General features: G+C 36.5%; 1 protein-coding gene across 3 annotated transcripts; it reads right to left on the minus strand.

Moving 5' to 3' along the window:
• Positions 1–2,928: 2,928 nt before the first annotated feature.
• On the minus strand, positions 2,929–25,472 carry LOC105039344 (galacturonokinase). Of its 3 annotated transcripts, none has more exons than XM_073245917.1 (15): positions 25,300–25,472; positions 24,835–24,948; positions 23,220–23,291; positions 21,386–21,429; positions 18,798–18,906; positions 14,478–14,540; positions 11,746–11,825; positions 11,098–11,197; positions 9,598–9,770; positions 8,136–8,180; positions 7,493–7,533; positions 7,377–7,405; positions 5,147–5,216; positions 4,614–4,703; positions 2,929–3,436 (listed from the first exon to the last, which is right to left on the minus strand). In XM_073245917.1, exons 1-15 carry the CDS (start codon positions 25,330–25,332, stop codon positions 3,177–3,179), a joined length of 1,323 nt encoding a protein of 440 aa, XP_073102018.1. In that variant the 5' UTR covers positions 25,333–25,472; the 3' UTR covers positions 2,929–3,176. The 3 variants fall into 3 exon arrangements, with proteins under 3 accessions (XP_073102018.1, XP_073102027.1, XP_073102028.1); XM_073245927.1 differs by lacking the exon at positions 2,929–3,436 and adding an exon at positions 3,975–4,443; XM_073245926.1 differs by lacking the exon at positions 8,136–8,180.
• Positions 25,473–26,829: the final 1,357 nt, after the last annotated feature.

The following is a 26,829-nucleotide window of genomic DNA, read 5'->3' on the forward strand; positions in this document are numbered from 1 at the left end:
TTGGATTTGAAAAAAATTTAATTGGTTAAACCCTAAAGTCCCAAATGAGTGGGACTCTCTCCTTTGCGCCACCCAAATTGTCTCACACCTTTTCTCACCGCACAAAATTAATTTATGTATGAGAAAATCAAAAAAATTATCCTTCTTTTGTCGCCCATTAAGGATAGGAATTGATTGATTTTGATTTGAATTCAAATTAATTTGAATTTTAACTTAAAACCTTATCCATATCCTTCCACATGTCGGCAGTTTCTGAAGGTGCCCATTGTGTACGAGAAAAAAAAATCTTTTCAATTGATTTTCATATCCAATTTTTTTTGATAAGTTTCTCTTTAAGTCTGATAAGGGTGAGAAAAAGTTGAAGTCAAATTGAAATTCAAAATAGTTTGATTGTAACAAACTCCAACCCTTATCCTATCTTATATGGTTTGTGCGACAACTATAAAAAGGCCATAATTTTGTGCACCACATTAAGAGAGCTTTTCACCGTGAGATACTAGAGAGAAAGAGGATCGAAAATACTTCTTTGGGGCATGAGGTTTGGGTGGGTTTCCTTCTTCCTTGGTGTGAACAAAAGAGAAAATCGATCTCCTCTCAGGTGAGCGACCTAGAACTGTTCTAGGATCTTAAGTGAGAGAAAAATCAAAGAGAAGAGAGTCTTCATCAGATTTTTCTCTACCATCCAGCATTCTCTCTGATCCATCTTCGATATCGAAAAGATCTGAGGTGATCGAAGAAAGAAATCAAATCTGATTTGCTATCAGAAGCCGACTGCGCAAGCTAGCACTCCCATGGAGGGCTGATCGGTCTGAAAACTTCGTGTAGACCATCCCTAAAGGCTGGACGCTTGTGCAACTACGAACAATCAGAGAGAATTTTCAAATCTACGTTCTCAATTATGGAGATCGACTATCCACGCTCAGGTATTGGGTTTGGACCCCTAAAAGTGGTAGATTAGATCTATCACTAATTGCTGTTCTTGTTCAAACGTTTGTAATATTAGATTCAGATTTTTATGTATATAAATTTATTTTATAAATCTATTTGTAGAAGTTTTAAAATCAGATCTTATGCATGTATTTATAAATTAAATAGTTTAATCTAATATTCTTCTACTGAAAATTTTGAAATGCATACATGAAACCTCTATGCGATCCTTCATCTTCTCAGTAAAGAATAACTCTTTCGCACGATGTTAAGAGAGCCTAGTTCCACGAGAGAGTAATCACGAGCCTTTACTTGATGAAAGGTGCCCTGTAAGGTGGCTGGCCTTCCTTCGGGTGTGGTTTTGAGGCTAGAGAGCTCATCACGGGCAAGTTTCATTAGGCAACGAAATAGATCCAATTTCGAGCACGGTCACAGAACTACTACGGGATAATCCGTGAGACAAGATCGGGATCCAGATTCATATCCCTCAGCCACTAGTGAAAAACCTTTCAAAGGAAAAGGTTGGTTGGGAGCGATAGGGAGGATGTATTCTGACGAAATGCATTGGATTCTAGGAGGACTATAATGAGGAGGATGACAGATAGACCACGATCCAAAATAAGGAGAAGCTGTGGTTCGAATCCACATTATGGTGAGCAAAGTGCAGTTTTCTTCACAGAACAACTAAGACTTCATCCGCAATCGAGTTCTCGATCTCACCTAGCGTAAAAGAGAATCTAATCCCTTTAGTTAACCGTTGGAGAAGAATTAGAAATTGAACTTTTGGCAAGATTTTTTCCCACACCGATGCTTAATTCAATGGAGAGTAGCGAACAATAGATAAGTATTTAGAATGGCAGAGTATCAGCTCAGAATTGCCTTATCAAATACTATTCATTTACCTGCTTTTATAGACGAGTAGTTAGTAACCATTTGTAACGATTAGACACGTGGGTCCCGCTTATTCCGACATTATATGATCGTGGGATGAATGATTATACCAGCCACTAGTCATGTTCTGACCATTATGCGTTTTCTGCACTGATAGCTTCCGATAAGCCGACTATACGTTGATAATCAAGATATATTGATCGTATGTCGGTAGTTGTGAAAATCCGAATGACCATCGATCGATAATTCTGATATGTCGATGATCATCGATCTGAAATGAATCTAGTCATCATAGTTGGAGTCCATTAAATTTGTGGATAATCGATTATCAGTCGGCTAACCGATTAATAGTCGGCAAATCGTACTTATCAGACCGATCGTAAATCAAAATTGGAGGATCGACTGAATCGTCCCAACACATATTAAAAAATAAATACAATAAATATATTTTAATATAATAGTTAAATGAATTCAAATATATGTTAAGAGATTAAAATTATTCACAGATGATTACAGGTCAAATTTAGGACTGCAAGCAATCTGCTCCAAGCAACTTGACAATAGCCTGATTGCTACTCATTTGAGCCTGGCTCAATTGGAAAACAAGCTGATCCCATACGAAATTAGTGTCCATCTCAAATAGATTTTACAGCTCGTTAGAAGTCCAATTTATTAGCATAAATAATCTACTCAACGGCACCTTCACATTGGCTCTATAGTGGCTCACTACAGCTTGTTTCATTTGGAAAATGAGTTGACCTCAAACAAATTTACAGTTTGGCCCATCAAGGAGCCAAGCCTAAACATTAGTGGATTGCAAAACTAAGAGGAAGATTGACCCGGCCTTGAGTAGTGGTTCAAACAGTTGGTCCAGTGGTTGAACCATTAACAAGATTAATGTCCGATTTTTGAATTTGATAACCATGCCAACAACTATTTCACTAACTGACTAATTAAATAATTATTGTTTTACAAATCTCTTGAAAGATACGATAGTGCATTATTTTGTATTTCATTAAGGAAGAAAAGTAATTTGGTAATGCTAATTGAAGGACAATGTGGAAATCTTTCTGTAGGGAAAAAATTGGTCGGCAACAACAAGAAATAACATGAGAAAAACAAAATAGTAGATCTTGAAAGCTAGGAGGAATGGCTGATTGCTACGAATGTAACATAGGACTAACATGGAAGCTTTTACCAGCTGGGCTTGTCTCAGCCGGTTGCCCAAACCTCCTACAAACTAAGCCAACTCTTCAAACGAAAGAACAAAACGTTGTACGAGTTTCAGGTAGTGACATATAAGAATGAAATGAATGAAGATGTCTCCGCATGCACTTTCGCTGCATATACAAGCAATCCTAACTCTGAATATTCTCTCTTATATGGGCAGAGCCTCCGGGTTCACAAATCAATACCAACCTATCTTCCGGGATCGCGCTTGCTAACTTAGGTTGAACCATTCGGTACTTCTCCTTGACATATGCAGCAGCTTTGTCAGCACAGCGGGCATCAACAAGTGCAAGACAACAGCCTCTGAATCCAGCACCACTGAATCGAGCTCCAAAAACACCAGGAGCCTTCAAAAGGATTTCATAGAGTTGCTTCATCGGCTCACATCCTACATGGCATGCCAGAATGTTGTTAACTTCAAAAATAGATGCATTGACCACGTATACATACATTCTGAATCTTTTAACAGGGCACCATGACACTTTAACCAAACCCCCCTCCCGCACCCGTTCCCCTCTTTCTAGGCCAAATTCAGTCCGACTTGCCATCAAGTCAGAAGAAAGGGTTGGTACCTCTGGAAAAATTATACCTGATATATACAGTAGATAGAAATTTTTCACGGTGCACCAAGACATAGCATTGACATAACATCTCATAATAAATCAACTAAATCCATGCAATTAACAAATGGTGCCAATGTTAGACAAAAGGTATCAGCATTGTGTGACAGATATTCTCGTACATGGACACATAATTTATGGGCTGGTTTTCTTCTATTTTTTCTTATTATTAAAGATTGTGTGCATTATCATGTTCTGTATACTTCCAGCATTTGCCTCGTAATAAAATTTCTTAGTATACATGTCAGATTAACCAACTGTTTCTCCTCAAATTTCAATTTGGAATATCATGCTTTAGTTTCGATGGAAAATATACCTCTCAATGATTTTTCAATCGAAAACCCATTAGTTACCAGGTTCTACAACATGGAACAAGAATTGGCATTCTAAACTAACCAACAAATTTTGACTTCAGAGGGCTTGGCTTCTTATGCAAGTTGATCGTTCTTTATCAATAGAACTCCCTGTTTCTGAGATAATGCTTCTATTAGTGTTTGTCAAATCTTCCTCCTCGAGTTTGCCGTACCGACGTATACCATCTCATGCTGGGTATACCATACCTTACTTGTACCACAACGAAACTTGATACGGCAAGCGTGCCAAGTTTTGGTACAACAAACCAGTCCCCATGCCCAGCGTATGGACCCTGCATCAACATGGTACTGCTGTGGGTTTTGGTGCTGAGATTGCAAATATTGTTTCATTCTCTTTTATCCACTGATAGCTTCAATGCAAAATAAATTGTCTCCTCCATTCTGATTTTTCCATGCAGCCACTAGTAGACAGTGGAAATTAGAGGGTTACAGGTCAATTTGGACCTAAATTTCATTCATATACAGTTTCTCGAGTCACCAGAAAAGCAGCATATAGAGAGAGCCGGAAAACAAAGCAAAATTATAAGGATCGGATAACAATGTATGGTTCTAGGGTTCCAAATAGACTTACCACACTCATAATTATAGATGGAACTGTGACCAGATTCTGATATAAGCTTTCCAAAAACTTCTAAATTTCCAGATGCCCATGCTTCTATGCCTGAGATTCAGAAAGCAGCATGATGATTACCAGACTAAATTGAGCAACACAAGCTCGAAGCTGCTGAGTTAAATATATTTTCTGAAAAATTAATTGGGCAATCATCAACACCATATCATAATCATAACAAACAAGCTTTTTAGCCATCAGTTTGGTCTAGACGTAGTGCAGTCTACATCACAAATCCTTTCTATCAAACTCGCTAAAATAAGGGAACTCAACATACTAAAATTACCACACTTTTCTAAAGCCTTCATATCCTACCTTTATTCTCAATGCTCCTCTGTCCGGTGTCCCATGTATCAGTTATTATCAAACAACTTCATATTGTTGTAGAATGACATTATTACAAAATGTTGAACTTTCATAAACTTTATGTTCAGAATATGATGAGTCATGCTTGGATATATGCATAAAACATCATAGAAACAACTTTGGTATACCTTTTATAACCCGCTCATTTTCTGAAAAGTAGTGCCTAGCTCTGTTAGCCAGTTCCGGTTTTAAGATGGCCTGCACAAGGATGAAACAAAGAAAAAAAATTATATATATAGCTAAAATCCTAAAATCCCAGAAAGGTGGACAGGGTTTTGAATTCCTTTATCATCTTATTCTTTTGGACAGTTGAAAGAAAGTGTTAACTTAGATGTGGCATAGCTCCATCATAATATTAAAATTTTTGAAGGAGTGGAGTATACATGATTGCATTCTAATGGAACCACAAAGCATATCTAATTATCAATTACCACACTAGAAGTCCATTTTTCATTAATTAGCTGGTCAATAATGTTGCATCCAAGCTTGGCATGATAGCATTGGAACCTCGCTATCCATCAGTAGTCTATATAAAATGTTATGGGCATTAATTATTTGGTCAGATCAGGTCCTAGTACCTCCCAATCCAGACCTAAACCTATTGGGTTCATAATTACATTTGACTACAAGTTCCACCCATCAAAAAATTGGGTCAACTCCAGGCCCTTGTAGGATGGGTAAGGATTGGTTAGGTAGAGATCAGGTCCAGTCTGGGTTGGAATAGGTATGTATTGGGAGCAGGTTCAGCCTCGACAAGGCACAGTTATTTGGAAATCTCAATTCTGTTCATGCCCTCAAAACTATGCCGTAGTGGCAAATACAAAAGAATAACTAATTAGTTATATCATAAACATGAGGTACATAAGGGTAAAAATATACATCATATACCAGATAAGATTTGGATATGGACCGGACCCAATTCTGGGTCAGATTGGATTCATAAAAAGGTATAATCAACCTAGACTCGGGCTAGAATTAAACTTGTTGACTCCTAATGCATTAAATATATCAAATGCACAGGAGTATAAGATACATTAGGCTAGCCTGTTCAATACCACATACTATTGCAAGGTACACAAATAATAATGGCCATCATCTTCATTGGGTGGGACTACTGATAGAGATCAGGATAATAACAAGAAAGATTACCACCAATCCATGTACCTATAAAATCTTTAACTCATTGCATTTAGAGAAATGCTATTTTTGTGAAATATATTCTATTTAGTTGTTTAGAGTAATCTTTGTAAAGTAGTGCTATGATAAGGGTCATTAGAGACCTTAGCCATCAAGAATTATATTTCTTATGTATCCCACTTTTAACTTAAGGAAAAAAAATCATAGAAAATTGCTACTAAATAACCAGTGCACTTTAAAAAAGAAACAAAAAATTTATATAGCAAACATCAAAATAAAGCTTTTTTTTTAAAAAAAAAAAATCCATTGTGATTTCTGTCATTTTCAGCCAAAACTCACTGAAACCTTGACGAAACTGGACAGAAATTTGTCAATTTTGGACAAAATTGACGGAAAACTGAAACTAGGGTTCAGTTTTGGTTCGCTCTTGGCCAAAACCGGTCAGTTTTGCCCCAAAGAGATTGACTTCAGGCTGAAACTTAAAACCGTGGTTCTTAGATCCCATCAGGTGAAAACAAAACGGATACGACTGACAAGGCATGTGGCCACAATTTATGTAACATCATATAAATAGAGAATCCAACAAATGGTCATTATTTTCACATTGTAAAAGACACTTAGATCAAAGTTAGTAGATCAGGAGGATTTAAAACCATAGTCCCAATCCCAATCAAAAGCATGATATCTTGCCAATTAAACCATCCATTTTATGAACATGTCTTCATGACTCGATTTTTAAACATGTTAAATGTTGTAGATCATGAGTAACAATATGGACATTCAATTAAGATGTGGAAAAATCCATCAATCATATTCAAGTGTAAATCCATCTATACAAATGTTTTTTTATCAAAAAACACAAAACAATATTACACACACACACACACACACACATATATACACATATATATATACATATACATATATATATACATATACATATATATATACATATATGTACATACATATATATATGTACATACATATGTATATACATACATACATATGTATATATATGTATGTATATACATATATATATATGGTATGAGTTTATAGAACCAAAAAATGTCTATGCAGTAACTTTCACATCTCATAACAAAGAGAAAACTCATTTTTGCTTAAGCATTTTCTAACTTTTATCTTATGTATAAGAAACTGCATGAATAGCATTACAATAACCAAGAGAAAACTTATGTCAAGAGCTAAAATAGGATTAAATACCTTGTGGGCTTCATATAAGCTTGGATTGACTGTAAAGCAAAAAAATTCAACAAGGTGATCAAACTCATTATACAGAGAATATGATGTAAAAGAGTACTCATAAATTTCTCACTTACCATCGCAAAGACGAGGATTTGACTTTCCATCATCTGAAGCTCTGTAGATACAGAGAGACAAAAAAGAGCAAAAGTAATGACATTTGTAGTCATCAAATTCAGATACTATGAAACATCCCCCACATATTTGGGGAGAAAAAGAATTTTTGGAAGCTTAAATATCAGGAGCTTTACTTTTTTCTCCCTTGGTACACATACGAATTATTTGGGTGCATCAGATTGATGAAGTTTGTTATATAAAGCATAATTACAAATTCTCCAAATTTTTGCCGTTATTCTGAAGCATGCTTTAGTGTCAAATTACAAAATACATGCCAAAAAGGAAATGGATATGGATGCAAGTACTGGAAGGCATTGTCAATAAAGCATGTTATGTACCATGTCAATGCATTACCAGCATGCATCATTAGAATAACACCAGTTGCATGCTAGTGCTTGACTTACTGCAGTACCGGTGTGCACCAACCAAGCACACTGCAGATTAGTATATGCCAAGGTTTCCTGACTAGTACGAGGGATTGTACTACCCGGCTATAGGTTTGTACAGGCACCAGTAAGTACCATATAGTCCCCAGGCATACCAGAACCAAGGGGAGAAGAGGATAGAAGGAGAGAGAGGGACAGGGGGGAGAGAAAGGTGTACCGGTGGTCAGTGGTCGTTATCGTCGGCAGCGGCGGCGATGGAGCCCTAGTCCCAGCAAGGGTAATCATCAGAGTCACAACTTATGAGAGATGAGGATTAGGGGAGAGGGAAGAGAGAAGGGAGAGGAGAAGCAAGGTAGATAGAAAGATAGATAGAGAGAGCGCCCTAAGGAGTCGCAGCTCCGGACTCATTTATAAAGCACGACACTTGCCGGTACAGTCCAGAACAACCCAAAATGGCTTAACAATCAGGCATAACCAAATGGTTCCACCTGATTCAGGCTAGTTCTCACCTGGGACTGAATCAAATAGCCAAACAATTCCGGCTCCTAGCCAATCCAGTTCAGTATGCCCTAAAGTGCCCAATTCATGACGATTTAGCAAATCCTTGTACATAGTGTATGGTGTTAAGCTATCATGGCTAATTATTTCAGCGAACAAATAATCGTATAAATATCCCCATGCCAATTACAAGCCTTGATGGAAAATATGGAGATTAACAGTGGACTGATAATGTCAAAAATGATAAATTAACAAATTAATAAATAACAAAACTTGAACTAGGAAATGTTAGCATAATGCACTGTTTATATTCTCTTTTCAGTTTATCATATATCCTGCCAAGAATTCTGGCAATTCATGACTGGTTCAAGCAGAATGATTTTCTGACTCATCGTCTAGCCTAGGATCTCCAACTAACAGGTTACATTGTCCATACTAAATGATTTTCGTATTCAACTAGCTAACTTCTGTTTTAACTCCTCAAGTTTGCTACTACCTAGAAGATTCAAAACATTGTCCATAATAATCCACTCTGGAATGACAAATCTGTTGACCTTGACCTATACATAGAGCATGGACTGATATTTCCATAAAGTCTCTGCTTCGAAATGGTTTTTTTATGTCATAATCTAATTTTCTACAGAAAATGTTAGAACAGATCATTCACATAAGTAACTTATGATCATATCAAAAAAAATTCTTATTCTTCAACTTAGTGAATGTGTTATGATGCTTGTTAACTATACTGCGGGCCAAAAGCTCAGAACAATAAATCGTATGACGTTGGCTCCCCATTTCTGCAGGAAGTTATTCACAATATTCAACTTATAGCATAAATTAGTAACTTGATCCTACAATCAGGAACCCACAAGAAAAAGTAGAATGACGACAGCTGCAGATAAAATGTGCTCAAGTTGACAACTAAGAATGTTTCAGCAAACAGATTTCAGTGCCATCAAGTGAACCATTCTAGGCAACCTAAACAACAGAGTAACACTTCTTGGCAAGTTGAACAATAGACTAACTTCTGATTCAACATACAAATGCAGCCAGTTTTTCAATAACAACAACATGGTACCCCTGTGCTGTCAGATTAGAAGGATGCATCTAAAACGAAAACATGTGTGCAGGTTCACATTATACACCACGCAGTATTTAGTTATAAAAGTAAAGAATCTTACTCTAAAAGAGCTCGTGCAGCCTTTTGACACTCAGAAACTCGAGAATTATATCCAGAGTTCTTGTCGGTTAAACAATCCTTAAGCCCTGAAAATGCTAGTAAGATCTTGTATGCCATGTGTCCCCGAGACTGTTTGTTTTCCTCGGCAAACTTGACAAATTTGTGTTCTTTTATCTGTTCAAGCAAAACTAGTACTTAATAAAATTGGTACAAAGTTAAAAGTTGGCAAGACATATTGAGATGATGGATATCATTTAAGGGAATTTACACAGGAAGTCATGCAATACATGTAGAGCATGTAAAAATTGAGCTAGATGCCACCCTGCTGGCAACGGAAGTCCCACATTCCTCTTCCATATCAGTGTAGATAGCCTAATGGCAAAGCCTGCTCACATGCAATTGAAATCCCACCCTACTCCCTTTAATCATGGGCCAAACATGCATCAGATATGGGGACCACAGAAAGAGGTGGGGCTTTTATAGTTCATATCGCATGAATGTGACCTTTCCTTACACAGGCACATATACTTAGCGGGACTCACTGCATAGTTACAGATCACTAAGAGTTGGCATTGACAAACAGTGCCTAGATCATTACCAAAAAAGAGCATATGTCAAATATCATCTATGAATCAATGGCAGAATAACTAAGATTAAAAGAAACCCAAAACAGTATTTGCTGTTAATGTTGAAAAATTAAAAGCAACAGAAAAATCTAGAACTTGGGGTCCAGAATGGACAGTTTGAGGGATTAATCTATGCACACACTTATATACAATTGATTTGTTAGAGAACACCAATGGAACAGCATTATGGTAACTACTAGGAATTTTGACCTGAATTAGATAGATCATCATTTTGGCATGTGTGAATTAAAAAGACATCAGGATTAGGTTGCCCAATCATATTTTCATGCAGGAATTTTTCACACCTTCAGCATTTCTCTCCATCATGTGCCCAACTTCTAGCGCACACCACCAATTATGATCCATTGCTTATTTTGGCAAAGCTGGTACGCATGACGAGGCAGGTTGTAGAAAGGCAGATATAAGAATGCAAAGCAGTTGATGGACATGGTGATGGAGGCATGATAGGAAAGGATGGAGGCAAAGAGGCAAGTTTGATGGTAGAACATTACTAGAGGGATGATGGTAGCATGGTGTGGGACATTGCTAGAGGGACCAGTGCGTAAACTGTGAAAAATTTGACATGATAGTGAACAAACTGCAAACAAATTCACTTGTTAGCACAGTTAGCAAGTGAGCTGAGCTCCGATATTAATGAATAAAGTATGAATAAACTGTGAGATGGTCAAAGATACAGCTGTTTTTTTACTACTAACCCATTTTATTGCTGTGGCTTCACAAGTGTCTTTTTAAATATTTTCATATGACATAATCACATACCATAACTAATTACAGAAAAGCTTGAAAATTTTCAAACAGACAGAAATATAGCAATTGTCAACATCCCACTAGCTTGAGAATTGTTGAAACCTTACCTTGCAGTCCACACAAGTTAGATAGCCATACTTCGAAAGCAATATGGCTGACTGATCCAGAATACCATTTCTGAGATTTAAATATTCATTTTCAATTACCCTGAAAATATAAACTTAATGAGACCACATGGCATGGATATTTATGTTCTGCAAACAGAAGGGTTCCATCCTGCCGTTATCAATAACAAAACTTACATCTTTAAGAAAAAAAATAGAGATGGCTTTAAACTCTCTCTCTCTCTCTCTCTCTGTGTGTGTGTGTGTATTCAACTTGATAAGCTAAATGCTTCTACTAGCTCTGATACATTACCAACTGGATTACAACATTTTCAGTTAATGGGCTCTAGTACCAAAACAAAATATCAGATTATGTTATAAAATCAGGGAAAAAATCCATTGACGCTATAAACAACAAAAATTGACAATGATACTTAAGCACTAAATTGATTCTGACTTATCTAGTTGATTTTAGTTTTGAAACAGCCTAGCAAATGATGTAGGTTTTATTTACACCTGATGTGTGATCAGTCTCACTGAAGATATATGTGCGAATGGTTGAACAAGTAGCATTTAAAAGATTTGTTACTACACTAGAGATTAGCAGTAATATCCAACACATACCCATGGAAACAATAGGAAGGATCTTACCGGTCCAACTCAACATTATCTTCTGGAGATATGGTTTTGTCATTTGCATTTTCCAAAGCCAGTAAGTAAGCAATTCCAACCTGCTGATCAAGAAGCTACATAGAATTATAACTCAAGTAGTGTAACATACATACATACACACATATGAATGTATATGAAAACAAATTCATTTGGGCTGCTTTAAAAAGCATATGGGCCCAAATGCTCCTCAATTTTTAATCCACGTATCTGCTTTAAGATACATGCAGATTAGGGATTTTTTTCAAAAAGAAGTGTCAAGCCAACCCTCTTCCTTTCCTCCCTTGATTGGTTGGCCCCTTGCCCCTTATTCTATCTCCTCTCACTGCAAGACCCACCTATAGCAGGCAACCCTGCCTCCCTCCCAATTCTCTCCCCCTTGTAGTATTCCCCCTTGCAACTAAGTCATCGGCATGGAGATCCTCTCCACTGCCAGATCCTCCCAAGACTTGTTGCATCTGCCAAGATATTGACCTCACCAAGGTTTTAAATCCCATGGGATGGGGTTGACTCAGTTTCTCCATAGAACTAGATGCCCCACTATCCTGCCCATCCTGGCAGTGATTCCAATCATGCATCTTAATGGATATCCTCCGTTTCTCCTCTTCTTTTCTATCTTTTTCTACTTTCTTTCCTTCCTTTTTTTCCTACCTTTCTTTCTTTCCTTTTCTTTTTCTTTCTTTTTCCTATCCCTTCCTTTATTTCTTTTTTCCTTTTTCTTCTTCTATATGTTTTCTTCCTTTCTTTCTTTTTCCTTCTCCCTTCCTTCCTTTCTTTCTTTTTTCTTCTTATTCTTTCCTTTTACTTTTTCCTTTCCTTCATCTTTCTTTCCTTTCTTTATTTTTTCTCTCTTCTTCTCTCCCTACATGGATATGTTTCGAAGTCCTGACCTTGTTCCCATCCCATTTTCTCACAGAAACAGGATGGGATAGCTGGGATGCCTCTTGTTCCATTGGGACTTGAAACCTTGAACCTCACCTATAAGATCCTCTCCACCACCCACCACCCTAAAATCCCATCACCATCATCCCTAAACCATAATCCTAAACATTCCAAGCCCAACAATTGAGCTCCTTAAAGCTTCCAAGGCTTGTACACACATAGAACAAAGTAGTCATGGTTGATCTAGTCAATGAGCGGGATCCTCAAATACCTCGGTGATTGGTTGGAAGACCAAAATGGGCAGTGATGGGACATAGCAGTGCCAATCCATGAATGGGTACAGAGGTAGCACCATAGCATAAATCCTCAAGGAGGAGTTTGTAGAGATCATGGGCGAGAACAGCACTAGTGAGAAAAGCAAACCAAGGGTTGAAGGCAAGAGATGGGGAGAAGAGAGGGTCAGACTAGGGAAGGAAGAAGCAAAGAAAAAAATGGTCATAAAAAGTTCTCTATTTCCATTTATGCATGCCAGCCAAGGAATCTAGAAAGCAAATTTATTGTAAAAAATTCAAAAGCATTTAGGCCAAATGCTTTCAAAAGCAGCCCCACCAACTCCACATGCAAACACACATATACACACAATATGCCCCATAAGATCCACCTTGGTAATATTGTCCATGAGATTTATGGCTTTGATAATTCAAAAGTAGTGCTCCAGCTAAATCTTAGAAGAAGTGCCAGTTGAATGATACTATATAAAATTCCAAATGCAACAAATAGATCAAATGCATAAAGTACAAGTATATCAATTTTTTCATACTTGTTTGTGTTGTAATCAAATGGTGAAGCATGCAGAAATTCATGTTGCAGCAGTTAGAATCATTTTCAAGAATCCAATCCATGAAATCTTAATTTAAAAGCCTTGATTCTATAATGAACTTCCCATTGCCCTTTTTTCTAAATTACCTCCACATATGCAAAGCTGGTTCTGAAAAAGAAAAGGTAGCTCTACAAGTTCAAAAATTAGGAATGGCAAATACCATAAAAACCTAGTAATGGCAAATACTATACCTTGGGTAGCACACCTACTTCTAATTGCTATGCCTACTTCAACTCAAAAATCTATTATTGCTACCACCTCAAATTAATCTTGGAGTATCTAGTTCCTATTGATCCTTGTGCATGCAAAGAGGCAAATGCATGCAAAATTCTTTTGTTTTAAACTATCCAATTTTAATAATATATAACCTAACCATTAGGCCTTCTCTGCTGCAACCATAATACTTGAGGCATTTGAATCACATAAAATTACCAAAACCACAGCCATGAAACCTGCTCAGTCCAGCAGAGCTTGCTAATGATTATGGTAATAATAAGTTGCATAAATACATTAAGCTTGTTAGGTGGTCCCACTTTCTAAAGCTTTTGAGAGCACAGCTTGCTCCGTCCAGCACAAGAATGCAGTCTCGCATGATCTTCCAATTCACAAAGGATTAAAACTTAAACTAATATTTTGGATAACATCTCTAATTACCTTTTGATATTAATATATATATATATATATATATATATATATATATATATATATATATATATATATATATATATATATATATTCTCTACTTGGATTAGTAACATAAGTAAGAAATGTTAAATAGAAGATCTTGTAAAGGATTTTGTATTATCATGTACATCTTAATTATATAACCATACAAAGCGCCAAAACAATCATCTGATGTAAAGAACTCAGTGTGCATCCAAACCATAATATACACAGAAGAAATTCAAAATATAAGAAGAATAGCAGAATCATTACTCTGTGGTTAACTTACAGCTGCTGAAGAGCTAAGCCCTGAACTATGCTCCTCTGAGCCACAAATATAGCCAATGATACCCTGCAACATTAGCAGCAAGAAAAGAAGAAAAAAAGCTGAAGGACCTTGAAGAATTGGCAGTCATAGTTATTGAAAATTAAGACCAAAAAGATTATCAAGTGAACAAGAAGAATTACAATTGTTTTCATCATAAGAGAACCTCATATTTACCCACAAAACTTCCAATTAATAAAAAGATCACAAATATCTTATGTACAAGTTATATATCACAGGATAAGTATATACTTCATTTTTTTTAAAGAAAGCTTTGCCAAATTTATAGCCTTCCACATGAATGCTGTTTGAAATAAATGTGCATGCAGAAAACTAGAGAATGACCAGTGAACTAAGGCTTCAATCCTACCAGGGATTTTAAATTGCAGATCCACACCACTTATCATGATCTACAACATCTAAAATACCTAGAAACTAAAAGAAGTGTTTTGTAGGTCATTTACCTATGCATCACAAGAAACTCTATCACGTGAAGTTTTCTCAAGTCTTCTTCTACTTGCACCATTTATCCAACTCTAACCTCAGCCTCATCTACTACCTCCAAGCCATACTGACACATCAATCAATGTGGTTCCAATTAATTCACCTAGTAGCAAGCTTACAAAGGGAAGAGGGTTCATCTTTTCCCTTTAGTTAGGGTGTCTCCATTATGTAGACTCAATGTCAAGGGGATCAGGCGGGAGAACCAATTTAAGAAGGCAACTGAAGCAGTCCTTGCTACATGCCCATCTCATATTCTCTCCCTTTTATCTTTTAATTTTTTTCAATTTTTAGCATTTTAGACCTAGTAGACAGGGGAGGTAGGGGGAACCAGCACCTTCATCTGCCATAGGAGTTTGATTAAGGTTACTTCCTAAATTTAAGTCTTTACATAAAAATCTAGGTGGCAACTCCATTATTTGTTTAGAGTAGCACCTAAATATTTATAAAGGTGTTTGAAGGTATTTGCAATTTAGAGACTTTTGTCCTAGGAGAAATCAATGGAGAAATTAGATGCATGAAGCCTGCTAAAAGTTAGGATAGAGCTCCATATTTTTTTGATTATTTACATACCTATTTATTTCTTAAATTATGAAAATTTTACAACTTCAATGAAAGAAAAATCAAGAAGGCTATTTAAGGTAGTTATGGAGTAAAATCCTTGAAGTTGAAATTTTCTTCTCTTAAATAAAATGTCATCCTCAAACATTTGGGAAGATTTTACTTGACTGCTGATTTGATTGACAGAGTCCTTAGGTTACCAAGATTGACAAAGTTCTGAAGTCTTTATGCATTAGGGTGAAGGAGATATGGAGATCCATATTGATTATGATAAGGAATATACGGAATTTTATTTTAAGAAATATTAACATTTCTTATTTCCCTTTTGTTCATTTCCTCTTTTCCCTTCTCCTGTGACTTTAGTCTTCCCTCTCCAGTAAAGGAAGCTTTGCCAGTGCACCTCCCTACAGGTTAAATCAACTAGTAACATTATGAAGTTAACTCCGTAAACAAATCTTTTCCAACCTTTATAATCATCATACATTTATTATATCACAAGGGAACCTATTGATATAAGGTCTCCACTTTCTATGTTTATCAGATTCCTTTTGTTCCTTCATTTCTTTAATCATATCTATTTCAATCTTGAAGATATGTGCCTTTCAATTAGATGAAAATGTCATTTAAAAATTGTTAGGTATCTAAGCAAAGCCAATGGATAGATGCCCAAATTGTTCATTTTTAGATAAGTTTTACTTTCACTTTACAAAATATCCATGTCAAATTGATAAACAGACTGGGTTCTTAGGTGGCAATCATGGTAATGTTTGATTGTTTTCATGCTGAATGACTCAAAACATAACATGTCTTGTGTTCAAACTATAGCTGCTCATATAAGGATCTATTAAAACAGTTGTCAGTTGTCACTTTCTACCAGTAGACAGCTCAGGGAACTGCCAAACTCAACAAAATAAAGCAGGAGACAATACTAAACAGAAGATAATATTTCAACTTACAGGTTAGCATTACTTGTTAAAAATAGATATTAGTAAATGACACAGTGTTAATTATAACATAATGACAAATGGCAGTAAATGGCACAGTGTTAATTGTAACATAACGACAAATGACAATATGATTCATGGTCTTAACTACCACAAATCAGTGGAGTGGGGAGAGTGGGTTGCCGGAGTTGCTAATAATTGGATTCCCATATATTTAGCATTACATATTAGTGCAATTGGAATCATTTTGTAACCATCTGCTTCAATTCATTTTTCTGATAAATCACACTGAATTACCATGGCAACATGACTTAATGAGAATTAGCATTTATCAGCTTGAGTCTGCTGAAATGATCATGTCACATATTTATTTGAAAGGAAATTTTAAGAGAGACATATTTTGGTTTTTTCACAACACTGACAGCAGGAGAATAAAGGTATAGCAATCATTAACTAGCCTCCTCTCCAGTACTTTCTCCATTTTTATTAAGATATTTTAAACATGCAACAGGAAACATCACATACAGTGGTAGTAGCCAACGAGCATAAGTCAATACATAACCATGCACAAAGGTAGGGTGGCAAAAATCGACCCGACCCGCCAATCCGACCCCCATTCGACCCGCTTTAAACAGATTTGAGTTTGGATTAAACGGGTTCAAGTCGTAAACGGATCAATCTGTTTAACCCGTTTAATAATCGGGTTGGATTCAAGTTTCCGACAGCTGACCCATTTAATCCGTTTAATAAATGAGTTGGGTCAGATCGGGTCGGGTCAGGTTGTAACCCGTGAACCTGCTGCCCGTTAAATATAAAAGCTAAAATCCTAAGGAAACCCGAAACCCTTCGGCATTCATTCGTTCGCTCTGTGGCTATGCCTCTCTAGTGTCCGATCTTTCATCTTCCCTTCCGTCCTCAACTTCTAGATCTAAGGTTTCCTCCTTCGCTCCTCCACTCCTTTGGCCGGTGCTTCCTCCCAACGGTGGCTGGGGCTCCTCCACTCCTTCGATGGCCAGTGCTTGCAGCTTCCTTCCCAACGACGGTCGGACAACCTATGAAGCCCCTCTCCTCCCGTGGTCCTTGAGGGCTTGTGCTGCTTGGCACCTTGGTGGCTTGGCCGCTCGAGATCTAGCCATCTAAGATTTTTTCTCTTTTTCTCTTTCAGTGGTTGCCTAGTTGCTGCTTTCTTCCCCAACTGTCGTCGCTAAAGGAGGTCGGCCGCTTGAGATCTAAGATTTTTTTTCCCTTTTGACCTTTTCCTCCTTTCGTGCTTCCTTAATCTCCCCTAAGGTATACTTTTCTTGGGTCAGAACTTGGAAAGCTAAATTTCAGCCTCAAATGGAAACCGCAGCTAATTTATCAAGATTTATGATTGATAAAAGATAGTTTTATTTTTACCACCATTCATTATACAGGATTGACAATTTCTTTAATTACTTTGTCCTAAATCCAGATTTTGGAGAACATGCTGATATATAATTCAGTTCTGAGTTATGGTTAAGCAAATTGCAATCACACAAGTGAAACTGATTGTGGTAGCTGTTTGTCATATCATTTAGTTCACCTTGGTTATTCTCAGAAAATTGAATTCATCTTAATCTTTGTTTTTTTCCAATGGAAGTCATAGCATACAACAATAAACAGGTTAAACGGGTTGGGTCGGATCAGTTAAATAGGTTATTCATCTAATAAATAGATTAAACAATAAACAGGTTAAACAAGTTGGATCGGGTCGATTAAACAGGTTAACTATTTAATAAACATGTTAAACGGGTCAGGTCGGATGATCTGTTTATTAAATGGGTCGGTTTCAAATTTGAAAATCTGACCTATTTAATCGGATTCAGTTTTGATGTTTCTGATCCGACCCGTTTATGACCGACCCGACCGGATTGCCACCCCTACACAAAGGGTTGGTGCTGATGGTGTTGTTTTATTGAACAGTTTGAAGGATTGTTGATTGAATGGGCTTATTAATCATTTTCTCCATACTTCTTGATGTCCACAAATTTTCAAATTTTCCTGTCATATATTAAATTTTGTTAGCTGACTATTGACTATAATCTTTTTATTTTATGTTCACCAGAAACAAAATTATGAGTTAAGACAATTCATTCATCAATTAATTAAATTCTGTAGCTGTGAAAAAAGAATTCTATGACAATACTTTGGTCTAACTCAAAAACACTAAGGGCAGACACACAGTAAATAACTGTAGGACTCATCAAAATAAGAACATGCAAAATTGAGAATAAGAACAGAGAGATGCCTCTTCAACCTTACTGAGATGATAGCCTCTTTTTTGTAATGCATAAAGGGCACCTCTAGCATAATGCGCCCAACCTGGTTCCTGATGAGTTTCTTTGGAAATTTGTTCTTCATTAACACTGCAATAACCATGAACTAGAATATGGCATATAGTCTTCACAACATTTGAATGACAAACCATCATAAAAAGTGAGATGCATCTTCTGACATATAATTAGTTCATCAGAAAGCAAGGGTCTATGGGTCTTAGAAAGAATCAAGGGACCAAAGTCTTAGAACCAAAATCAGCAGTTCCAATACTGCCTCTTCGGTACAGTACCACTGTCACCGGTACCCTATTGTTCTGACAAGGTCCAAGAGTGACATTCTGATTCTCACTTGAACCAGCCCATACCAACTGCAGTGGTCTGTACTGACGGTCAGTACATACCTATTCCTTCTATTCTTATTTACCAACCATATAAGGTATGATTCCAGTTCAAAACCTGTATGCAGCCTAGTATCAATATTTTAAACCTGGACAAAAATGAAAGTCATGCACCTGGTTAGAAAATATATTATATGTAACGCATCATATGTTGCTTAATCAGCTCATATTCATTTCAGAATTCCTCTAATTGTTCTATAAAGTGAAACTCATCTAGCAACGCTTGAATTTATTTAATAAAGAACGCTGACATAAGTAGAACTTATAAGAATTTAAAAGGGTGAATATTCTTCTGGACATGATCCCTTTTCTAAAGAATCTAAAATCAGCATGGCTTACTGCTTAACCTCCCATCCCTCCTCGCTGTTTTTTTCCATTATACAAGAAATCAAAAGCAAGATAACTTATTGTTCCTTTTCTGCTTCATAACAAACTCTAGGAATACATACTGAAAACTAGCACATGCCAAATGCAAAATTCCATAGTGGCAGTTGTTGAATAGCTGTGATCCCACCAATGGATGAAACCTCATTAGGAAGGTGCACTGCACATGATTTATATTCAATAGATGATTGTAACTTCACCAACAATTCAAGAGCAAGGAGTATTTAATTGGATAGCTGCAATACCATCAACCAACAAAATATTATCAATACATATGCAATGCACATAATTAACATAAGAGGGAGGAGTATTTAATAAACAGCTATGATCCCATCAACTGATGAAAGGTCAAGCAGAAAGCTTACTCAGCACATGCAATTATGGGTAGCAATCCTTGACCTGACCCACCAAACTGGCATAATGGATTTGAGGTCATAAACTGGTTGACAATATGGACCCACTCATTAAATATGTTGGTTCAATTTTAGAGGCTTGATCAACTTGATCCAAATTGATGTGTTTAATAATTGGATCTGTCAACATGGTTACTACTGAAATCTGAAAGTGACATATTATCGACCCACTTAAAGCTCTATAGACATAATTATAAGTTAAAGATATATACATAAAATATGATATTAAGAAACAGGTTTATTAGATATGAAATTAATGGATCAACATCAGTTAACAGATTAACCAGGTTAGCATCAGGTTATTGTGTTAGCTTGAAGTTAACCATATGAAGTCAAGTTAGCAGGTTAACCATCTCATGTGCAACATGACCCAATCCAACTTGTTTATTATACATGTTACACAGGCCAGGTCATATCACCTCTTTAAGTAGACAGGTCAGTTTGGTTGGAATTATTGACCCATTTATCAAAAAGGTTGAGGTTGATTTTCCTAGAATACCTATGTCTCAACCTGACTGCCCTAACTCATTACTATGCTACATATAATAATATGACTGATCTAAAAAGAATAAGTGTGTTATGGACAACTAGATCTTGAATCAGCTATGTGATGCATGCAGATGATTAAAAGGAAATAGTACTTGAGAGCTGGTTATGATCTCATCAACCAACAAAATGTTGTCAGGAACATATTATGCATGTGACTAATGCAAGGAGCATATGAAGGGATGTTGATCCCATAAACCAGTAAATCGATTTCAGCTTGTGAAAGAAGGAACTCATAGGATTTAATAATGTGTATTATGACGGATTTGATCAAAAGGAAGAAGTAATTTCAGCATGGAGACATCAAATTGCATCACAAGCATCGCTATAAGGCTCCTATATTGAGAATGATTATCACCGATGGCTTTTTGAAACAGGTCAGGTTCATGATGATTTCTTCACAATAATCAAAATATTCTATAGAACAGCAGCCAGAAGATAGAAAAATGCAGCCAAAGATTGCGCTATAATAAGGCCTAAAGCATTGTCTGAAAATGGAAAAAAAATTAAACAAGCAAAATAGGTGGGAAATCAATGAAATTCAAGATACTTGTACAGATTATGGAAGAATATAGATATAGAACAGAACAATTTTGGTTGTGTTAAAACATATAACAAGCACATGTTACAAGGTTGATCAACTATTTGTAGATAGGAGTTAAGTATATGGAGTCACTTGGTGGACAATTTTATATAGATGTGCTTGAGCTACTATACATCCCCTTGCTGCTTTGCATGCTAGCTTGACGGATAACATATTTGCTCTTCCCTTTCATATTGTACTATTTATTCTTACGAATAGAAGGATAGTGAAAGAAGATTCCTTACCTGAATGTCACATCTCCTTGAAATTGTTTTGAGTGCAAGAAAACCTGCAAGAGTACAACCACATAATCAAGTAAAGAATTCATAAAACAATAAAGACTGACTTTGAAAAATTTGAGGCTTTTTTGAGCAATAACCTGGTTTAAAAAAAGAAAAAAACAAAAAAGGAAAAAAAGCTACAGTGAACTGAAGCAGCAGGACACAAAACTATGCATCATTAACAATTTTTAAATAATAACATTGACATAATTTCTCTGAAGTGTTATATGTTTATATTTATATTGTTATATCACACACACATACACACATACACACACAGATATATATATATATATATATATATATATATATATATATATATATTGTGATTGATTTCTAGCATATTCATATCATTGTGCTATATGTTAAATGTGATTAGTTTCTAAAGTAGCACATATTGTGATTGATTTCTAGCGAATTTATATTATCATGCTATATGTTAAATGTGATCAGTTTCTAAACTAGCTGCAGATTTACACATTTTTTGCATTACTAAATTTTTTTACTCTGCAAGGAATTTCTTAAGTCTATCTTGAAGCTTGCACTCTTTCTTAGGCATTTTCCTATTTCACCTTATATACCCATGGTTAAAAGACAGATCATTCTTCTCACTTCTACAACATTCCCTTTATTTTGTTTTACAGACATCTCCCCTGCTTCTCAAAAGACCAAAAAGAAGAAAAAGAAAAAGATGCAATTGTTCACATTGGAGGATGTATGATATTTTGAGATATGTTGACATACAACATAGTATAAGGAGCCTGCATGTTTGTACACAAGGATTTATCTGCTAATCTTCAAAATTCACCGGTCCTTTATTGTCAGTTTACTTGCATTTTTCCTAGCATATAACATTTTTATCTTTTTTCCTTTATACTCTCCAAAAATTGGGGAAAAAGAAAAAAAGAAACGAAATCATGGTTTCTGAACTTGAATAGTTGTTCACTTACATTTTGCATTGAACTGTAGTTCTAAAAATTAATAAAAAATTTGATGGTTTATCTTTTCATATGAAAGCTATTAAAACTAGTGTACATATTGTAGTAATCCTGTAATAGAAAGGGCGAAGCTATATCCCATTAAACTATTTTTGTTATAATTGACAATGTGCACCTGCAGCTGCAAACATCCTATAGAAGATTGTGGATCTAACTCCCCACCATAAACAAGTCTTCTAAACTCAATGAATGCTATGTAAGAAAAGCATTTCTAGATGTAATGTTCTGGAATTTTCTTTAATCAGCCCAACAATCTGTCCTAATCCTTAAGGTCAGTGGTGGTCAGCCTTCACTCTTGGTACAGATGATGTGGTTAAGAGCACATATTGTGTTAATTTTTAAAAGCTGGGAGAGATTCAACATATCAAAATGTAAACAACCATCTACTTAGAGTTGATATCTGAAAGAAACACTGAAATGATATTGTTGTATCATACCACACCACCCAGTATGAGACATACTACATATACCAGCAGGGGACCAAGACTCGGTACACCCCTCGTACCAAATATCAGTATCCAGGTATGAAACCATGTCGACACTCAGTGCAGGATGTACCCACTGAGTACTTGTATGGGGCCCGATGTTAAGACTACAAGCCTTGAGTATAGTAACTGACTCAATAATTAATTAGAATCTCTAAATCCAAAATCTTTTAATACATAACAAGTTAACAACAACTCTTCCACCCTCAGCCAATTGACCAATAGCTCATGATTTTATAATGACATTAAAAGAAAAAAGGTAAAAGATTTTTTATCAAAAAAACACAAACATTGCACCATTTTATAATTTCCTACCAGACCATCATCAGTAGGTATAAACCCCAAAATTATTCCCATATTGATAGTCATTGCCGTGACAATTCCACCCTGTAAAGAATTAGAGAAATTAGAAGAATTAGAAGAAACAACACCTCCTGCCGTTGTCACAATCCATTCAAAAAGATAAAGCGAAACAACACTAAGAACAAAAGAAAAGAGAGAGAAAAGAAAATAAAAGAAAGAAAGATATATATATATATATATATATATATATATATATTCGGGTCTCGAGACTACGCAGACCACAAGTTACTATTTTTAAAAAATTCCTAAGTTGCAATCTGTAGACAAGTCAAAGAGTTTATGCAATTGCTGTAAAATAATGTGAAAATTCATGAGCAAGCATTATAGTGAACGTACAAACTTTGAAACTTAATTCCGAAGTCCAGAAGTTTACATCTTTTGAAACTTCTACAAGCGAATTGTGATCAAACACAATCATACAATATTAAGAGGTACGTGTGCACCAAAACATCCAGCTTGAGATCAAGTATTGTGAGTAATTGCATAAAAAAAGTCACCTATAACTATAAGTATGATACCCCACCATGCGTTACATAAACTGAATCTGTAAAAAACTCATAATATAACAAAAGAAGATACTCACGTGGACATGCATGCACAATAGGTGCAATTTGTTCTTCTTTTACTGTGAATGCCTTTGACATATGAAAATTTTATACGATAAAGTTAAGAACAATTGCAAAACAATACATAGGCCTAATATGCATCACCAAAGATGAAACTACAGATATTAAGATAGATGTGTGGGAAAACCATAATAGACAAGAATAAAGATAAATATGTTATAGAAATTTTAGAAGTTGTACTACAAATGATTAACTGTTGGAAAACCAACAAAGATTACGTGCAAAGAAGATTTCAGGATACCGCGACTGAAAAGTAACAGATTGAAAAGGTATACCGCTTAAAAACAAGGGAGCTGTTTGTAAGCAGCTCAAGATCAGTTCTCTCAACTAATAAATAAGTCAAGCTAGAGCTGCTTGGCTCACTCGAGCTCAACTCAATGAAGCTGAAAACAGGGATAAATCAATAACTAATATACAGTATCCATCTCAGTTATTAATATATTCATAGTTAAACATTTAATTTGAACAATTTGTATGTAAAAGAATGTTTTTCAATTATAACATCAAGACATAACAGTGGAAATCAACTTAAAATATGGACATGAAAGCCTTATAGGACCTCGGATTCCCACTAGATCTCTTAACCGAGTTGCTTGTGAGCAGCTCGAGTTCAGATCGCAATTAAATGAGCTGAGTGGAGCTCAGCCCAACAACAACAACTAGCGGAGCTCAAGTTAGGCGTCACGCTTGAGTTCAGCTCGTTTACACCCCCAAACAGGTAAACTTGAGTTGAAGAAATTGGGTTCACAAAGTAAGCCATGTCTGCTGGTCTTCATCTACATCATCTATAATTATCGCTACAAAACCTCATAGAAATGTCATATTCCAATATAACCGAAAAGCAGTAAAACCCGTTCTTTACTCATAAATAATTTCAGTTGCTCCTTCATTAAAAATCGAATGAATTAAGGAAGTAACAAGAATTTAGGGGGACTTCGAACCTGATGATCAATGTGGGCGCCCAGCGGGCAAATCCTGTACGGAGAGACAACAAACTTAACATCTCTGTGATCCCGTCCGCTCATCTTAGCCACCACATTCCTCACGTTATCAACCTTTAAAAAGCAATTAAACACAGCCATTAAACCAATAAAGGTTAAAGAATCTGGCAGAGGGGGAGGTGAATAATCCAGATCATCAGCAACAGAGGCAAAGATTCCAATAAAGAAGATTATCTCGAATCCACGTGACCACCATTAAAAACAAAACCCATCAAGAAGCACCCAAGAACCACCATAGCCGAACCCCAAATCGGGGAACCAACGATTCAAAAATTACGGAAAAGAAAATGATGAAATCAAGAAAGCATTTGCTCCAGTTAACCACACAAAATCAAGAAAAGAAAAATGAAAAATCGCGGAGAGTTCTTGATCTCGGATTGCAGCTTGTTTGGGATCCGGGCTTACCTCCTCCGCCGACGGCCATGACGACGCCCCCATCTCCCTCGAAACCGCCTTCCGGCTCGTTCCCCTGCTCTTCGATCTCGGCGCGGAGATGTTCTTGAATCCTGCTATGGAGAGAATGGGGGGAGTGAGCGCGCATAAATAATTCCCCTACGCGGCCCACAGCCCAGCTGTCGCACACGTTGCACAATAATAAACGTTTCACGGTAGCCTTGTTATAACCCCAGGGCCCTGCGTGTCCCAAGCTTCGGTACGAGCGGTGGGCCCTCGCAGTATTCTTCCTGGTTTCAAAGGACGTCCGTGTGGCGTCTTTGGGAATTCCATGTTTCTGATTCGGTCAATTTGAAAGGGTTCACAGATCGGACGGTTAAAGCGACGCCAGAGTTTCATTAGTCCATCCCTAATCGGATTAGATGAAATGTCTGAATCAGAAACTGCAGCAGCCAGCGAATCAGAGTGGGACGCGTTCGGTGTTCCGGGAAACGGGCAATGCAGCGATCAACGGTCGCTGGCGGTGGAGTGATGGATGGTGCGGTTGCGGTGTTACGTAGCTCCCCCGTTATCAGGTCATTCTTGTTACGTCAAAAATTATATGATCGTTGCTTGCTTTTAACTCACGTTTTGTGTACTGCCAGTACGGTTAATTAAGATTTAAGTTAAAGGAAGCTCCTCTTAATATGTGGGTCATTATCTTGCTGGTTGCAAGCACTGCAAATTGTCGTTTAGAATGAAAGATGGTTGCAACAAAGGCATACCAACAGCATAAAAATGTTATTTGGTTAGGCAAAGTTCTCCAACCAACTTATTTTTGCTTAGTTGATGAGTTTTGTGAAAACATAAAGAAACAGAACTGGAAAGGTGACTCTTGTTCGGTTGGGAAGGTAACTTTTTCCAATGGTTCTACGTGACCTACAGCCAAAATGTGTTACTTCTTCATGAGGAAAGAGGTGCAACCACTCGGCTATTTTGGAGTTCACTTTTAACAAGACAAATTAAAATGCGATTCTCAATACTTTTTGACCAGCATTGGTCGTGAAAATTTTTACATCTACATTCAGCCTGCATTGACCCATTATGGTTGCATCGGTTTCAAGTTCCAGTTATTATTTCTGTCCAATCCGATGCAGTATATATGATCAGCCTTTTCATTTTCTCATTAAGGTTGGTATACTCTCAGGGGATTCGCAGGTGTATCTTTTCCTAGGCTTTTGTTCCCCTGAGTCTTTGGCAAATTATGGAGTTCTTGATATACTTGGCTTTCTGTACCTGCCCTGGATACAGTGATTCCTACGGAGGATCTTCGACCGGGGGTCATCTAGTCGTTGTACTATCACACTGCTACACTTTAAAGCAGGACTATGACTCTTTTACCAAAAAAAAAAAAAAAAAAAACAGGACTATGACTCCCTGTAAATTATTTATGATTCACTATTTTTGTACGGTTATGAACTTCAGTTCTCCCTGTTGCTATGGCTTAGTCTTTTGCCTAATTGGTCCTGGTTTTGTATATAGGGATGCTGTAATTATTATTAG

The sequence above is a fragment of the Elaeis guineensis genome, chromosome 1 (assembly GCF_000442705.2).
Source record: "Elaeis guineensis isolate ETL-2024a chromosome 1, EG11, whole genome shotgun sequence".
NCBI classification, from domain to species: domain Eukaryota; kingdom Viridiplantae; phylum Streptophyta; class Magnoliopsida; order Arecales; family Arecaceae; genus Elaeis; species Elaeis guineensis.

Bases quoted from the DNA above. Each gene is read 5' to 3' on its own strand.
- LOC105039344 (XM_073245917.1), bottom strand. From the start codon at position 25,332: ATGGGGGCGTCGTCATGGCCGTCGGCGGAGGAG. The intron at 7,534-8,135 runs GTACACCTTTCT...CTGTATCTACAG, and splicing joins ATAACGACCACTGACCACCG to AGCTTCAGATGATGGAAAGT. The intron at 3,437-4,613 runs GTAAGTCTATTT...CATGCCATGTAG, and splicing joins CATCTATAATTATGAGTGTG to GATGTGAGCCGATGAAGCAA.